At 36.4% G+C, this 13,152-nt stretch overlaps 1 protein-coding gene and 1 long non-coding RNA gene across 2 annotated transcripts; one reads left to right on the forward strand and one right to left on the reverse strand.

Annotated features, from left to right (window-relative positions):
* Nucleotides 1-1,816: 1,816 nt before the first annotated feature.
* LOC120347770 (mitochondrial dicarboxylate carrier-like) lies at nt 1,817-3,773 on the forward strand. Its single transcript, XM_078117905.1, has 2 exons — nt 1,817-1,833; nt 2,173-3,773. Exon 2 carries the CDS (start codon nt 2,215-2,217, stop codon nt 3,076-3,078), a length of 864 nt encoding a protein of 287 aa, XP_077974031.1. The 5' UTR covers nt 1,817-1,833; nt 2,173-2,214; the 3' UTR covers nt 3,079-3,773.
* Nucleotides 3,774-7,247: 3,474 nt separating this feature from the next.
* On the reverse strand, nt 7,248-8,639 carry LOC144429557 (uncharacterized). The gene is made up of 3 exons (XR_013478847.1): nt 8,547-8,639; nt 7,970-8,041; nt 7,248-7,881 (listed from the first exon to the last, which is right to left on the reverse strand). It is a non-coding gene; the product is annotated as an uncharacterized LOC144429557 (long non-coding RNA).
* Nucleotides 8,640-13,152: the final 4,513 nt, after the last annotated feature.

A 13,152-nucleotide genomic window follows, 5' to 3' on the forward strand; every position in this document is an offset into this window, starting at 1 on the left:
ACGTGCCCTACAGCCCACTGTCGATTTCGGCAATCCGCCTAATATTTTGTTAGATATGAGTACTTTTCCCGAAAAATTTATTCGGGTAAAACGGACACATGGATGGGTAAAACGAACATTACATAAAATTAATTAAAGACACTACTGAACTATTTGAATGCGTCTAAAACGCCTAAAAAATTCATAAATAATAAGCCCCGAGCATTACAGTGGGGGCGAGCAATGATGTTCATATTACCTCACCAGGCATGAGAACTTATTAATCATCCAGTCATATACTTGCAACTGAACAAAAGCTTTGCTAATGCATGCACACACTTTAGTTGATCAACTGAATGTCCTTTACCATATATAACATAACGAAATTAAACTAATGAAACACTCAAGTTATTTATATATATGTACCGGTAAATTATTACTGGCATTCCTCACATGTTAAAGCTTGAATGTTTCTGCCATAAACACCGGCACAAATGTCATGAAGCATTGCTGACATCTGAGGCATCGCTGACATTGTATCCAGTCACCCCTCATCTTCCTCACCATCGTAAAAATTGCCCTCACAAAACCCACAAACATCAGTGGTACTTCGGGTGTCGCTGCTCGATAATTATTTTTGATTCCCCGCCACTTCCCTTCCCCAGTAAAACTGTGTACTTAATTATTTTCTTGTAATTTGTGCCTGTGTTATTTATTTGTTTTTTACTGGTTGTATTGGTTGAAAAAAAAATGATGTGCCACATCGCCGAGCTAAATCACCAAAACAGCATTCGGCCCAACGATTATGAACATAGTAAGCCACAGGTTCCAATCGAAGAATTTCCCTAATTTTGTAGGATTTACATGTCTTGTGATTCCTTTGTACGATTTTGCCGTCTGTGCTCATCGATGGCGGTTGACTTCGACGTTTTTTTTTTTCTTCGTTACCGACGACTGACAGCATCTGTTTACAGGATTTATGAAACTGTTGTTACTTACGTGACCAACTTCACGCACTAAATGCTTGCACGAGGATTAACAGACCTACAAAAAAGGCAGTTAGACTGGCCTGCAGCGAAATCAATCCAGCGATTCGCTCTCAATGTCGCTTTGATAACCGGCCGGTTAAGCATCGGCGTTCCCTTAGCAGCTGTCCACACAGATTGCGCGAGCAATTTGCAGTCGTTAACTGCTTCGGGTCGAGCGATGCCGCTCATTCTAACGTTAGACGTTTATATTAATGTGTTTTTATACATGATTTCTTAGCGGACTGCAGGTTAGCAAATTTCGAAAAAAACATACCTATCCATGTTTGTTTGTTTATGCAAGTGTAGCGTGAGGTGTATTAAATTTGTGATATCAATCCATCTATCGAAGTACTGTATCTGTATGACAGTCAAATATTTCCAAAAACTATAGATAGGTAGAGATAGACCATATAATAATATACTGGGTCTGGGAGATACCGTAATAGAGTTAGGATATATCAGTATATGGCAATAATGTTCAAGCAGGCTTGGTTAAGGCTCAGATGGCCCAGACTGTCAGATGCTGCCATATTTTATTGTCGGTGAAATCAGAGCATATATTTTAGTATTTGCATACTATTCATAAATCCAGGGTATTATATATATGCAGTAGCCATGGGATCATCAGGATCCACCATATGCTAATATAGTTGAATAATATTTTCATGTAATTGATAAACTTATTTCAAAATACTAAACCTGTGATAAAATTGTTGCAAACTAGTTGAATCTTTTTGGTGATCATCATTTAATATTACACTGCTTCTATCAGACAATTCAGTGATCAAAAGTGTCTTTGTTATCTCAGCATCATAAAACTATTTTGGTATGTCTGTATGTGATCTTACTTGCTCGATGTTATATCAAAATCTTCAATGATTAATCGAAATATTTAATCTCATATAGACATTTTCATAGAATTAACAGTTCTTGACCCTGCTATCGATGGGTTAAGGTTAGGTTAATAATACTAAAATCACTGAGATCTCACAACTGCTGAGATAGACAACCCAAAGTGGCACCAATTTGTCTCATTGCTTACTTGCATAAAAAAGCTTGAATATTCTTTTCTATCAAGTTTACAACACTGTTACTGAGCAAAGTTATCAAATGTGACTGTACAAGAACAAAATGACTGATGAATATGAATCGATTATTTTTACAGATATATAAGCGACTAAGTTACTGTAACTTAGTCACTTTCATTATGCTCAAAGCAGATATAAACCGAAAACCAAGATGGTACCATGGAGGTGTAGCTGGAGGTATGGCCGTTTTTTGCACTCATCCTTTAGATTTACTGAAAGTGCATTTACAAACTCAACAGACAGGCAAAATCAGAGCATCTCAGATGGCTGTTTCCATTATACGCAGTCAAGGAGCTCTTGCTTTATATAATGGGGTCAGTGCCTCAGTTGGAAGACAGCTTACATATACGACTGCACGGTTTGCTGTATATGATTTGCTTCGGCCATTTATCATATCAGAGGGAGAAAAGAATCCATCACTTGTCAAAAAAATGCTGCTAGCCAGTGTGGGTGGCTTCGTTGGTGGAATTGTAGGAACACCTTGTGATGTTATTAATGTCAGGATGCAAAATGATATAAAGCTCCCGATGAACCAAAGAAGAAATTATAGGCATGTTTTTCATGGTTTATTCAGTACTGCAAAGGGGGAAGGGGTCAAATCACTGTTCAATGGAGTTCAAATGGCAACGTTAAGAGCTATTTTGATGACCAATGGCCAAATAGCTTTTTATGACCAAATCAAACAAAATTTGTTAAATACTTCATATTTTAAAGATAATATAGTCACTCATTTCACGTCAAGTTTTTTAGCAGCTGCCTTAGCCACTGCCATGACCCAGCCAGCCGATGTTTTGAAAACTCGTCTTATGAATGCCAAGCCTGGTGAATTCAATAGCACATGGCATTGTGTTGTAGATACTGGGAAAGTTGGCCCTTTGGGATATTTTAAAGGATTTGTTCCAGCTTTTGTTAGACTTGGTCCGCAAACTATTTTAATGTGGGTATTCAAAGAGCAAATGAGAATAAGACTTGGGAAAACTTAAATACTACTGAGATCAGCCCATAGTTGATAATTGAGATATATTTTTGTCAATTGGGCTTTGCGCTAATACTGTTGAACTCGCTAGCAGCCTTTTAGATATGTTAATTGATTTTCATTATAGATCTTTGATTTGCTTAGCTTTATTTTTTTGTACCAATATTACTTGTTATGACAATAATGATTTGAATTCGGTTCATCTTATGCACCATCCTGGTCCATTACATCGGATTATCTCAAACAATTACATTTATTCTTAAGTCAACAAAGAAAATACTGCCCATATTGAAATGTTTGAGCTTGGCTATGATTAGGCTCGTTCGTATCGTCGATTAGGGTTTTTCTGATCCAGGGTTCTTTTATTTCGTTTTTATTCTCTGTTATCATGTTGTCAAAATCTATTTTTCAATTGCTGTTTGTTGTGTGCAATTTATATAATAAAATATATTTTCCATCTAGAATTTACCTCTAAAGATTTTATTGCTTTTAACTTTTGTGATGAATGACATTACAGAGTTTCTCTTACAATTTTCCGCTTCTCTTTCTTTCATGAATTTTGGGTTTGCTTGCCAATTTTTACTAATAACATTACTTGAATTGCATTATGCATGTGTCGTTTCGATTTCATATATGCGCAATTTTACATCATTTTGAACTATTTTGCCAGAATATTGAAAAATGAAATGAATCGTGTTACAACTTCTGTCTGTCTTTCTTACTTCAAACTAATGTAAAACGAATTGGTGTGGCACAATCATTGACACAAAATCCCTGCCAAGTTTATGGCTATACCTATAAGTAACGCTACCGTACGGTTTATTGGTGAATGCTGCCGATAGACGTGGTAGAGTTTTGAATTACCAGTTATTTTTGCCAGGAGTCTCGCTCTGCATTTGTTTTTATTAAGTTTTATATACTGTATATTCTACTGAATTCTTCAATCTCAAAGATGGTAGATATGTAGAAGCAGTATTCGTCAGTTCTCATTGGATTATTGGTTCTGAACCTTCGCAAGCCTGCCGAACCCCTCTGCTATTTTTCAAGCTCCTGTAGAACCCTTTCTCATTGAACGACTGTACCTGAAATCGCAATCAGAACTTCAAGAATGGGAAACTGTATAATCGTAGATACCAATCCACTTTATGGCAACATTCATTGGTGTATCGCAATGGTGTTGGATGCAAATGTTTTTTGTTGTTCAAGTTATGTGGGTGACAAGGCCAGATGATGAAAAACAAAGAAAAAAATCAACTTCGGAGATCGGGAAGATGATATGACGCCTCAAAAACGTTGGTGGTACATTTCGTGTGATTGGTTAGCAGAGAGACACACCCACCAACCTGCAATAAAAGTGCACGTTATGTGACTGTTGCATAAAAAACCAAGGTTATTCTGTTAAGTTTTAAAAACAAGTTTGTTTTTAAATTAAAAATTAGTGGCGAGAATAAAAAAATATGGTAGTAGTTGCACCTCTAAATTCATGAATCACCTTTCTCGTCTCACTTTAGTTATTGCGAAATTAATGCTGATGTAAATATCGACAAACAGTGTCATGGAATTACGCGTTGGGAATATTTCACTTCAGTATGTTGGCACGCTCATGTCAAGCAAATTAAAATTCGGCAATACTGTCGAATATAATATTATTAGTTGTAAACCGGGTTCACCTCAGGTTCTTTAAATTAGGGGAAAACAAACTGAGCGTACGAATACGAACTAGCAGTTGTGCGCTATCCAAGTCACAGGCTTGTAGCCTGAAGACAATTGCACATATTGTTTAAGCAGGATAATCAAGATTTGATCTCGTGCCATGATTGATGTTACATTGTCTAACTCTAAAAGACCGAATTTAATGAATAGTCAGGTCGTGGCTTGTACTGAATAAGCATCTGTAGAACTGCGACGAACGAGTTGGTAACAAGATATCAATTGTGTGCTCCCAAGATTTGAATTTTTCCTGTTTGTGTTTTGGTAGTAAGGTTCGGACAATCGCATAGAGCGCGTTTGCCATGAACAATCCAGACCTGGCCATCTTCGATCTATGACATAATCGTAATGCGTGTGTGCTGGCCTCAATGATTGTACGCTAGGGCTGGGAATGGTTGGTCGATTTTAGATGGAACGACTACGATCTATTTTGACAGTTAACCTAATGACCGCTGGTGTTCCTGGGTCATTTTGACACCCCTCTATATTTTTTTTTAATATTTCACCAACCAAAAATGCCAAAGACATCGTAAAGATTTGTGTGGAACATTTTGCAGATAATGACAAAGTTCAAAGTTAGTAATTTTAATGTTTGCGCTTAAACATTGAAATTTCATTTAAAGAGGGTGTCATGCAAAACTGTTTTTACTTCTCTTAACGGTGCTGCGATACAATTCCATAACACAAAGTTTGCACCTATCGAATTTGCTTTAGTAGGTGAATTTATTAGACATATTATATCACATATTTAGTTAATCGTAGGTAACGTTGCTGGTACATAATGCCTCGTAAATAGGTTTGTGTCTAAATTTAGGAATTTAGCTCATAGCCCACTAATTAATATTATCTTCTATGCAGGAGGTTGCAGGGCTGATTTAACTTGCAGCCTTACCGATCACCTGACGATGCTCATTTAGTTTGGCTCGAACAAGTCTTCTTGAAAGATTTGTGTGAATGGAAACTACCTATATGTTTTGCCTTCCCTGAGGGATTTCGCTTATAATTTTCATTGATTGTTGGCTGTTTATAATTCCTATTATTTGTGAATTCTGATTATAACGAAGAGTTAAAAAATTTTTTACGTAATTTACTGGCACCTTTTTCTTGTCAATACTCCAAGCTGAGGTAATAAACAAGACAATACATTTATGTCATCTGGAAGCAAAATATGCACATTAATTAAAAGTTTGACACATTGAGATAATACATCATGACAGAAAATACAAGTTAAAGATATGTATGACCATCACATGGTAATTAAAATTAAAAAAAAAAATAATAGGGGCTGTGGAGTATGAAAAGTTCAAGACAAAGAAAAGAACAAAAATTCATAGCTCATGAACTCTCAATTTTGCCTCCATTGCTTTGTGAAGGCCAATATATTCCGAGTGGCTGAATTGGTTTACCTTTATGATAGCAACGATTTTGTATTTAATATAGCGGGATTGTTTTGAATTTAATTGAAGTGATATTATTTCCCAAAGCAATGCTTGAATCGTCTAGAATAGATCAGCGGTGTCAAACTCATGGGTTTTCGAGAGCCGCATTGTCTGTTGGAAATTGTAAAAAGCGCCGCAAACAGTTTTTGTACAGTACTATACGTATAGTTTTAGTTTGTGACATATATTAGGATGCAACTAAACAGTTGGATTAAGTTTTATTATTTTCTTCAATTTCAAATGCAATTACATATTAATATTTGCATTCCACTATTATTGCAAGTTACTGTATTTATTACAAAAAATCATAAAATTCTATGTACAACCATCAAAATCATTTTTGAACGAGCTTTGGATAAGGAAAGAATAATACATACACTAAAAATGACTTAATCTAAATATATGGACCTAAAATTAACAAAAATACTACAATATAAAAGCAATGTTTTTTTAATTACACTTGTCCTGGCGTTTGGCATCTTTTTGTGTCAACAGCATACTAAGGCCAGGCTGAAATGATTTTATAGTACCAACTCTAACTAACGAGGTCACATGATCATGGGTTAATCTGGATCTTTGCGAATGTTTAATTAATTCCAGTAATGCAAAAAAGTTACTTTTATCATTTCATGTATAGATCAGTAAAAAAACAAATGACAGATTTTTCCGACAAGACATTTCGCGCCACACTGCATGGCATAGGCTTGCTTGAATTATTATTGATATTGATTTTTAGAAACTAAATCGTTGTATAATTATATTAATATACAAACACATGGAAATTTTCTGTTCGAAGTTGGTCTTCGAATTTGTCATGCTGACTGCTGAGCTTATTGTGTTTTTTTATTGTACTGATGGAAATATGACAAATTAAACAATGTGCTTCAGAGAATTATGTGAAATGTAGAAATATTGCAACTCCCATTTTCTTCGAAAATGCCACCTTCTTCATGTACTTTGCGTTTAATTTATTCACTCAAGTGTTTTATTCAAGTATTCTTTTGCTAGCTTGATGTGTATTCTTAAATGGGTCAAAATGTGAACAAAAAAAAATTAATTTTCCAAAACTACTTGCAGTAAATTGTTTTCTGTGTGAATATTCAATTTCACTTTAAAAAGTTTGAAAAATCTGTTACATTTAGATAAAAAAAACTTCCAAAATACTATTACAATTATTGTTAAGCGTTCGAGGGCCGCACTGGAAGTTCTCCGGGGCCGCGAGTTTGACTTCCCTGGTCTAGATTGAAGTTGTCCAAATTTATACCAGTATTTTATCATGGATCATGATTATACCCTTTTCTGAATTTTTTCTATAGTACTACCAAAAGTTGATGAACCAATTCTAACACAGGTGCAGTGAGTGACCCGTAATCCTCATTTTTTAAAGCTGTTTTAAATATGCCTGGCACGTTTTGTGCCTTTTCACAAATAAGACCGCTTATGCAATCTTACGCTTTGGAATTTTTAGTTATTTTTCTCAAGCCTTGCAGGATGTAGGGGCCATACACAACTCTACCAGAGGGTCAAATGTCTTTGCATGTCCCCATAGGTTGTTCTTTTATTGCAAACATTTATGGAGTATTCTAATTATATTTCTTGGAATCACACTGTCACTGATATGTCGCCAGACTTCTGATATCTCCCCTTCTGCAACAGTTGTCCTGTGAATAAATAATAGGAAATTGAGGTTAGACGAATGGTTGAAAGTTTTGCTTTATGTCGGCTTAATTTCTTGATTGGTATACTTACTATTTTTGCTATTGCCTCATGTGCTGCAGGAGTCCTACAATGCTTAGACAGGTTTGTCCACAGCTTTCACATCTGAAGAAAGAGAGGAGATTTATTAATTTTCGTTAAGAATAAATAGAGCAGTCTATATGATTTAGAATGGAAAAGCTAATAAATCCAATATCTCATGCTTAATGTAAAAACTGTTTTACTGAATTTGGTATATAAACCAACTAATAAGGGGATTTAGTCGAAAAATTACAAGCATTCGTGGCTCCAAATACTTGAGAGATCAGACTATACAATATAGACAGGTATGAGTGAAATGTTAGGTGAACTTGTTAACCCTTTGATTCAATACGCAAATAAAAGTGAATGAGCAATAGTATGTTACAGCAATGAGTATATATCCTCACTGATTAAAAAAATCTAAATGGAGGTGCATGAACTATTTGAAACCATAAGGGGTAAGTAAATATGCAATTTCGGCAAATGGGCAACTACGTACCGTACTGAATTAATAACTTTGTAGTATTTGACAAAAACTGGCTTTCCCACATGTGCTATGCCCGGGTGTGATATAGACAATAGTATTTACCTTGCCTTTTTCCTGTTTCTTTTTACCTTCAATTTTCCAAAATATCATTAAAATCGACAACAACTGTCAAAGCAGGCACGAACACCATTCGTGCTATGCCTTGAAAGCAGCACACGTCCGCTCGTTTTCGTCTCGTCAAGTATGTGCATTGGAGCGTGCTATCGGATGCGATCTTCGGCCAAAAATGCCGAGGTTGCGCATCATGTTGTTTAATGTCATTGTTCACATGCAGACCACTATGAAATACTATTGACCCCCCAAAATACATTTAATTTAGCCATAATCCCAAATTATGACACAGATTAGCCATTCATGCCCAGGCCGATCCTATTGGGTTTGTTTCATGTCTCTGGTACAAATCAACTGTACTGTACAATTTCTCAAAAAATGATAAGTTCACAAATTCATTTCTTTTGACGTTCAATTCAAAAGAATATCACTACCTGTATTGGTGAGTAGAAATGTGATTGAGTGAGTAGAAAATAATTGAAATACTAGTATTGCTGATTATGAATATTTGACAATGTTAAGTTCAGAATCAGGTTCCGGTTTGAAAATATTGCTCACGGCTTTATTGCAAGAGCGTGTATTACTCTATTCACACCATTCAACCAGTGCGCATTCTGTCGCAGGAAAAATTAGCATATCGACATTTTGGGGAAGTAGTAACTAACACTGTGAATTAATGATATTTTCGGTCGTGTTAAATCTCGTTCTTAACAATATTTATTTGATGAGACACCGACATTCAAATTCAGACATTTCTGCCGTATTGTGCTTGATTAATAATAACTTAAGACCTGGAATAGATGAGATTGAGAATTTCTCTCCAGGCGTTCCGGTCGAAATTTGATGATTTGAAAATCATTGCTTATGTATTGAAAGACGTTTTAGAGATTAAACTCTGAAAAAGACTCTTACGAATCGTGATTCCTTGAGCTTCGGTACGGTTGATACTTCATTTATTCAACTTATGGATTTTAACTGTGTTCAGCAAAACTCGCGGTTGCGTCTTCTTACGTCGAAATAAAATTTTTTACTCCGAAATACCACAGCAATCCTCGGACATAAAGATATAAGATAAACTGCCTAGTTGTGTTTAGTTTTTATCCGTATCTTTGCGATCTTGCCAATTTCCTTAACGCCGTTAGGAAAATCCCATGATTCTATATAAAATCCCATGGAGTACGTTTTATTTAGTACAATAAAAATACATATATATAAAGTATATCAGTGAATCAAAAGTACATATATAATCATCGCCTCGAAATCCCCCCAGAACTTGTTTTGGAAGAGCCGACTTTTGTAACGGGTAAGGATTTTTCTGTTGTGCAAAGTTATCAATCCATGACCGATACAGGCATATTTAAAATGTTTGCTCTATTAATTCAATTGTCTCAATTTAACCTGCGGTTGCGTCGACAATAATGAAAGCATCACTATACCCACGACAATCCGCGGACATAAAAATGTGTGGTAAACTGCCCGATTATGTCTTGTTTTTGATTCTTATTTTTTGCCAGTTTGCGAATTCGACGAGTTGAGCTGTACCTGCAACACTGACTCCGCTCTATCGCAATGCTGTCACTCCGATTATTTTCAAGATAAAAACTTTAGAAAAACCCCTATGTCTGCTATAAAATCTCACGGATTAAAATATTTTTTAATACAATAAAAAATTGATTGAAATTTTTTTAGATTAATTATCTTATATATCATCACATCCGGACGATCCTGTGCGAGTACAAAAATGATTATTACGTTATCGTGGCACAGATTTCACCAATTTATGATTTAGGGAGAATAAACATCAACGTAAAGGTTTTTACGGCCTAAATTATGCGACGCAAAATGCAATCGCACGCGTTATTGGCGGCATTTTTAGATTTTAAAGGGGGGTGGAGATGAACGCCGGGGCACAAATCGACAGTGTTTGATCCATTAAGTCAGGGGTCGGCAACCTTTTGTCGCTCGCGGGCCAAAAATTATTGGTTGCAAGTCATTGGCGGGCCCGCACATAATTTTAGAAAGTTCAAAACCGAACGGATGGTCGATGAATCACAATTTTTTCACACAGATCAGAAGTTAAATTTTGAGCAGCGCGCGAAGACTGCTCCAACTCGTGAACTCAACTTGGTCGTCTTACTCAAAGAAAAAAATTTATAATTGACATTTAATGTGACAATTTTTGTTGCATTTCCAAATTGGACACTGGATGAAGCCACGATTAAAACATTTCATAAATGGGAATCACTAATCCGAGTTCTCTCATTCGGCCCGCGGGTCGTAGGTTGCCGACCCTGCATTAAGTGCTTAGCCTTAAGAGCATCAGGGGTCGGCAACCTTTTGTCGCTTGCGAGCCAAAATGGAGGGTTGCAAGTCTTGGCGGGCCGCACATATTTTTAGAAAGGTAAAAACCGAACAGATGGATGAATCACAATTTTTTTCGCAGAGATCAGAAGTTGAAATTTTAAAGTTCAAACAGCGGCGAAGACTGTAACAAATCGTGAACTTAACTCAATTGTCTTTCTAAAAAAAAAATACAAATGATATTTAATGTGACCGTGACACCTGTTGTTGCATCACTCTTAATAGATTTTCGACATCAGGTGGCACACTGGATGAGCATCGCTAATCCTAGTTCTCAGCTTGTTCTTTGTAATGTTCATTTGTCACGCATATATACGTACTTCCAAACATCGATGTGAATATTTTCGCAAGGTTTGTCAAATTTGGATAGAGATTTTCTTCAAGAATACTTTTCTGGTTCATATCCCAATGGTGACTATTGTCTTGCTGTTATTGATGAATATTCCCGTTTTCCTGTTGTTGAAATTGTGGAAGCTTCGTCTAATTTTTATGTCATTCCTGTTCTTAATAAAATATTTCCAATTCTAGGTTTTCCTGAAGTTGTGAAAATTGATAATGGTCCTCCTTGGCAAAGTTATCAATTCATACGTTTTATGGAACTCTGTGGCATACGTCATAGGAAGAAAACTCCCTTGTGGCCTAGAGCTAATGCCCAGTCAGAAAATTTCATGAAACCATGGGTAGGGCTATCAAGACTGCTACGGTTGAAGGCAAGTCTTGGAAGCAGGAAATGTATAAATTTTTGAGAAATTATAGAGCATGCCCTCATGTTACAACAGGTAGACCGCCTGCTGAATTATTGTATGGTACTAATATTAAAGTCTTATTGCCAGAAATTATTGTTCCTACTGTTGACAATGATTTACGTGATCGTGATTGTTTTTATAAAGCTGAACAGAAAATGTATGCTGACGCAAGAAATTGTTTAAAGCCGACTGAACAAATACGTGTTGGTGATTCTGTGATCATGAGACAAACTAGAAACAATAAGCTTTCTTCAGCATATAGACCTGAGCATATGGATGTTATAGATGTAAAAGGTTTTATGATTACTGCACAAAGTCCCAATATTGGCAGTAAAACTAGAAATGCTTCTCTATTTAAAAAAGTGCATGATTGTACCTTTCGTAAGCGTTTTACAAATATCACTGATGCTGATGTTCTACATGATAATGATATTTCTGATGATACTGTTAATTTGAATGTTGATAATGAAACAGCAGACCCTATTGTTGAAAATATATCACCTGCTGTTCCCCCTGTTCCAAGTGATCGTCCTAGAACAGGGGTGGGCAACCTTTTTCGGCTCGCGTGCCAGAATCGGCTAAATTTGGCGACAAAATTCTTCCGCGTGCTGACCAAAATTAAAAACAATGCTCAGCTACTTTTGAGGAAAAAATACACAATAATAAACCTTTTAAACATGTACAGACAGATTCAATATTCAGGAAAATATCAGTCTGACAAATAGATTTAATTACTTTTCTCGGTACCCCCGTAGTATACGAACCAAGATGGCGGACACCGGATTGTAGTATGTATACCAGATTAGGCCATAATTTTATTCCAATTTTCCTTATTTTAGTTCTATTAGGACTTCGGGAACTAGTCAAGTGACTTCCGTAGTATTAGTACCTGAAATTACGGCCTAACCCTAACCTGGTACACATACTACGTTCCGGTGTCCGCCATCTTGGTTCGCATACAACAGAGGTACCGTTTTCTTATTCTATATCAGTGAGACTTCTGATGCTGCATTGCCTCTGATAGAGATTTTACATTGGGTTGATATTTTGTAACTTTCAAAGAAATACACGAACTACTGGTTTCATCTTTCGGGCGCTTCCTGTTACGAGACTTAATGAAACTCATAACTGAGATACACATCACAAGCTTATATAGATGAAAATATGGGTGGGGAGGATTGCAAGGTGCGACATCGTACGATTACCATTCTATGTCGAGATTAGTTAGCCAGTTATTTGTTTTCAGAAGCATGGACTTGATGGTGGGGGATGTCGTAATCGACCAGCGGTCGTGTGAACCAGTGATTCCCAAAGTGGGCGATATCGCCCCCCAGTGGGCGAAAACGATACGGAGGGGGCGAAAAATTCGAAGGGGGCGATTTCGCGAAATCTGTTTTATGTTCGGCGCACTTAATTCTGTACTCTGTGTGCATTCGCAGGCTTGAATCATGTGGGCGATTATCACACGCGAAAGGATTTCTGAACTCGTC

Source organism: Styela clava, chromosome 11, assembly GCF_964204865.1.
Source record: "Styela clava chromosome 11, kaStyClav1.hap1.2, whole genome shotgun sequence".
NCBI classification, from domain to species: Eukaryota; Metazoa; Chordata; class Ascidiacea; order Stolidobranchia; family Styelidae; genus Styela; species Styela clava.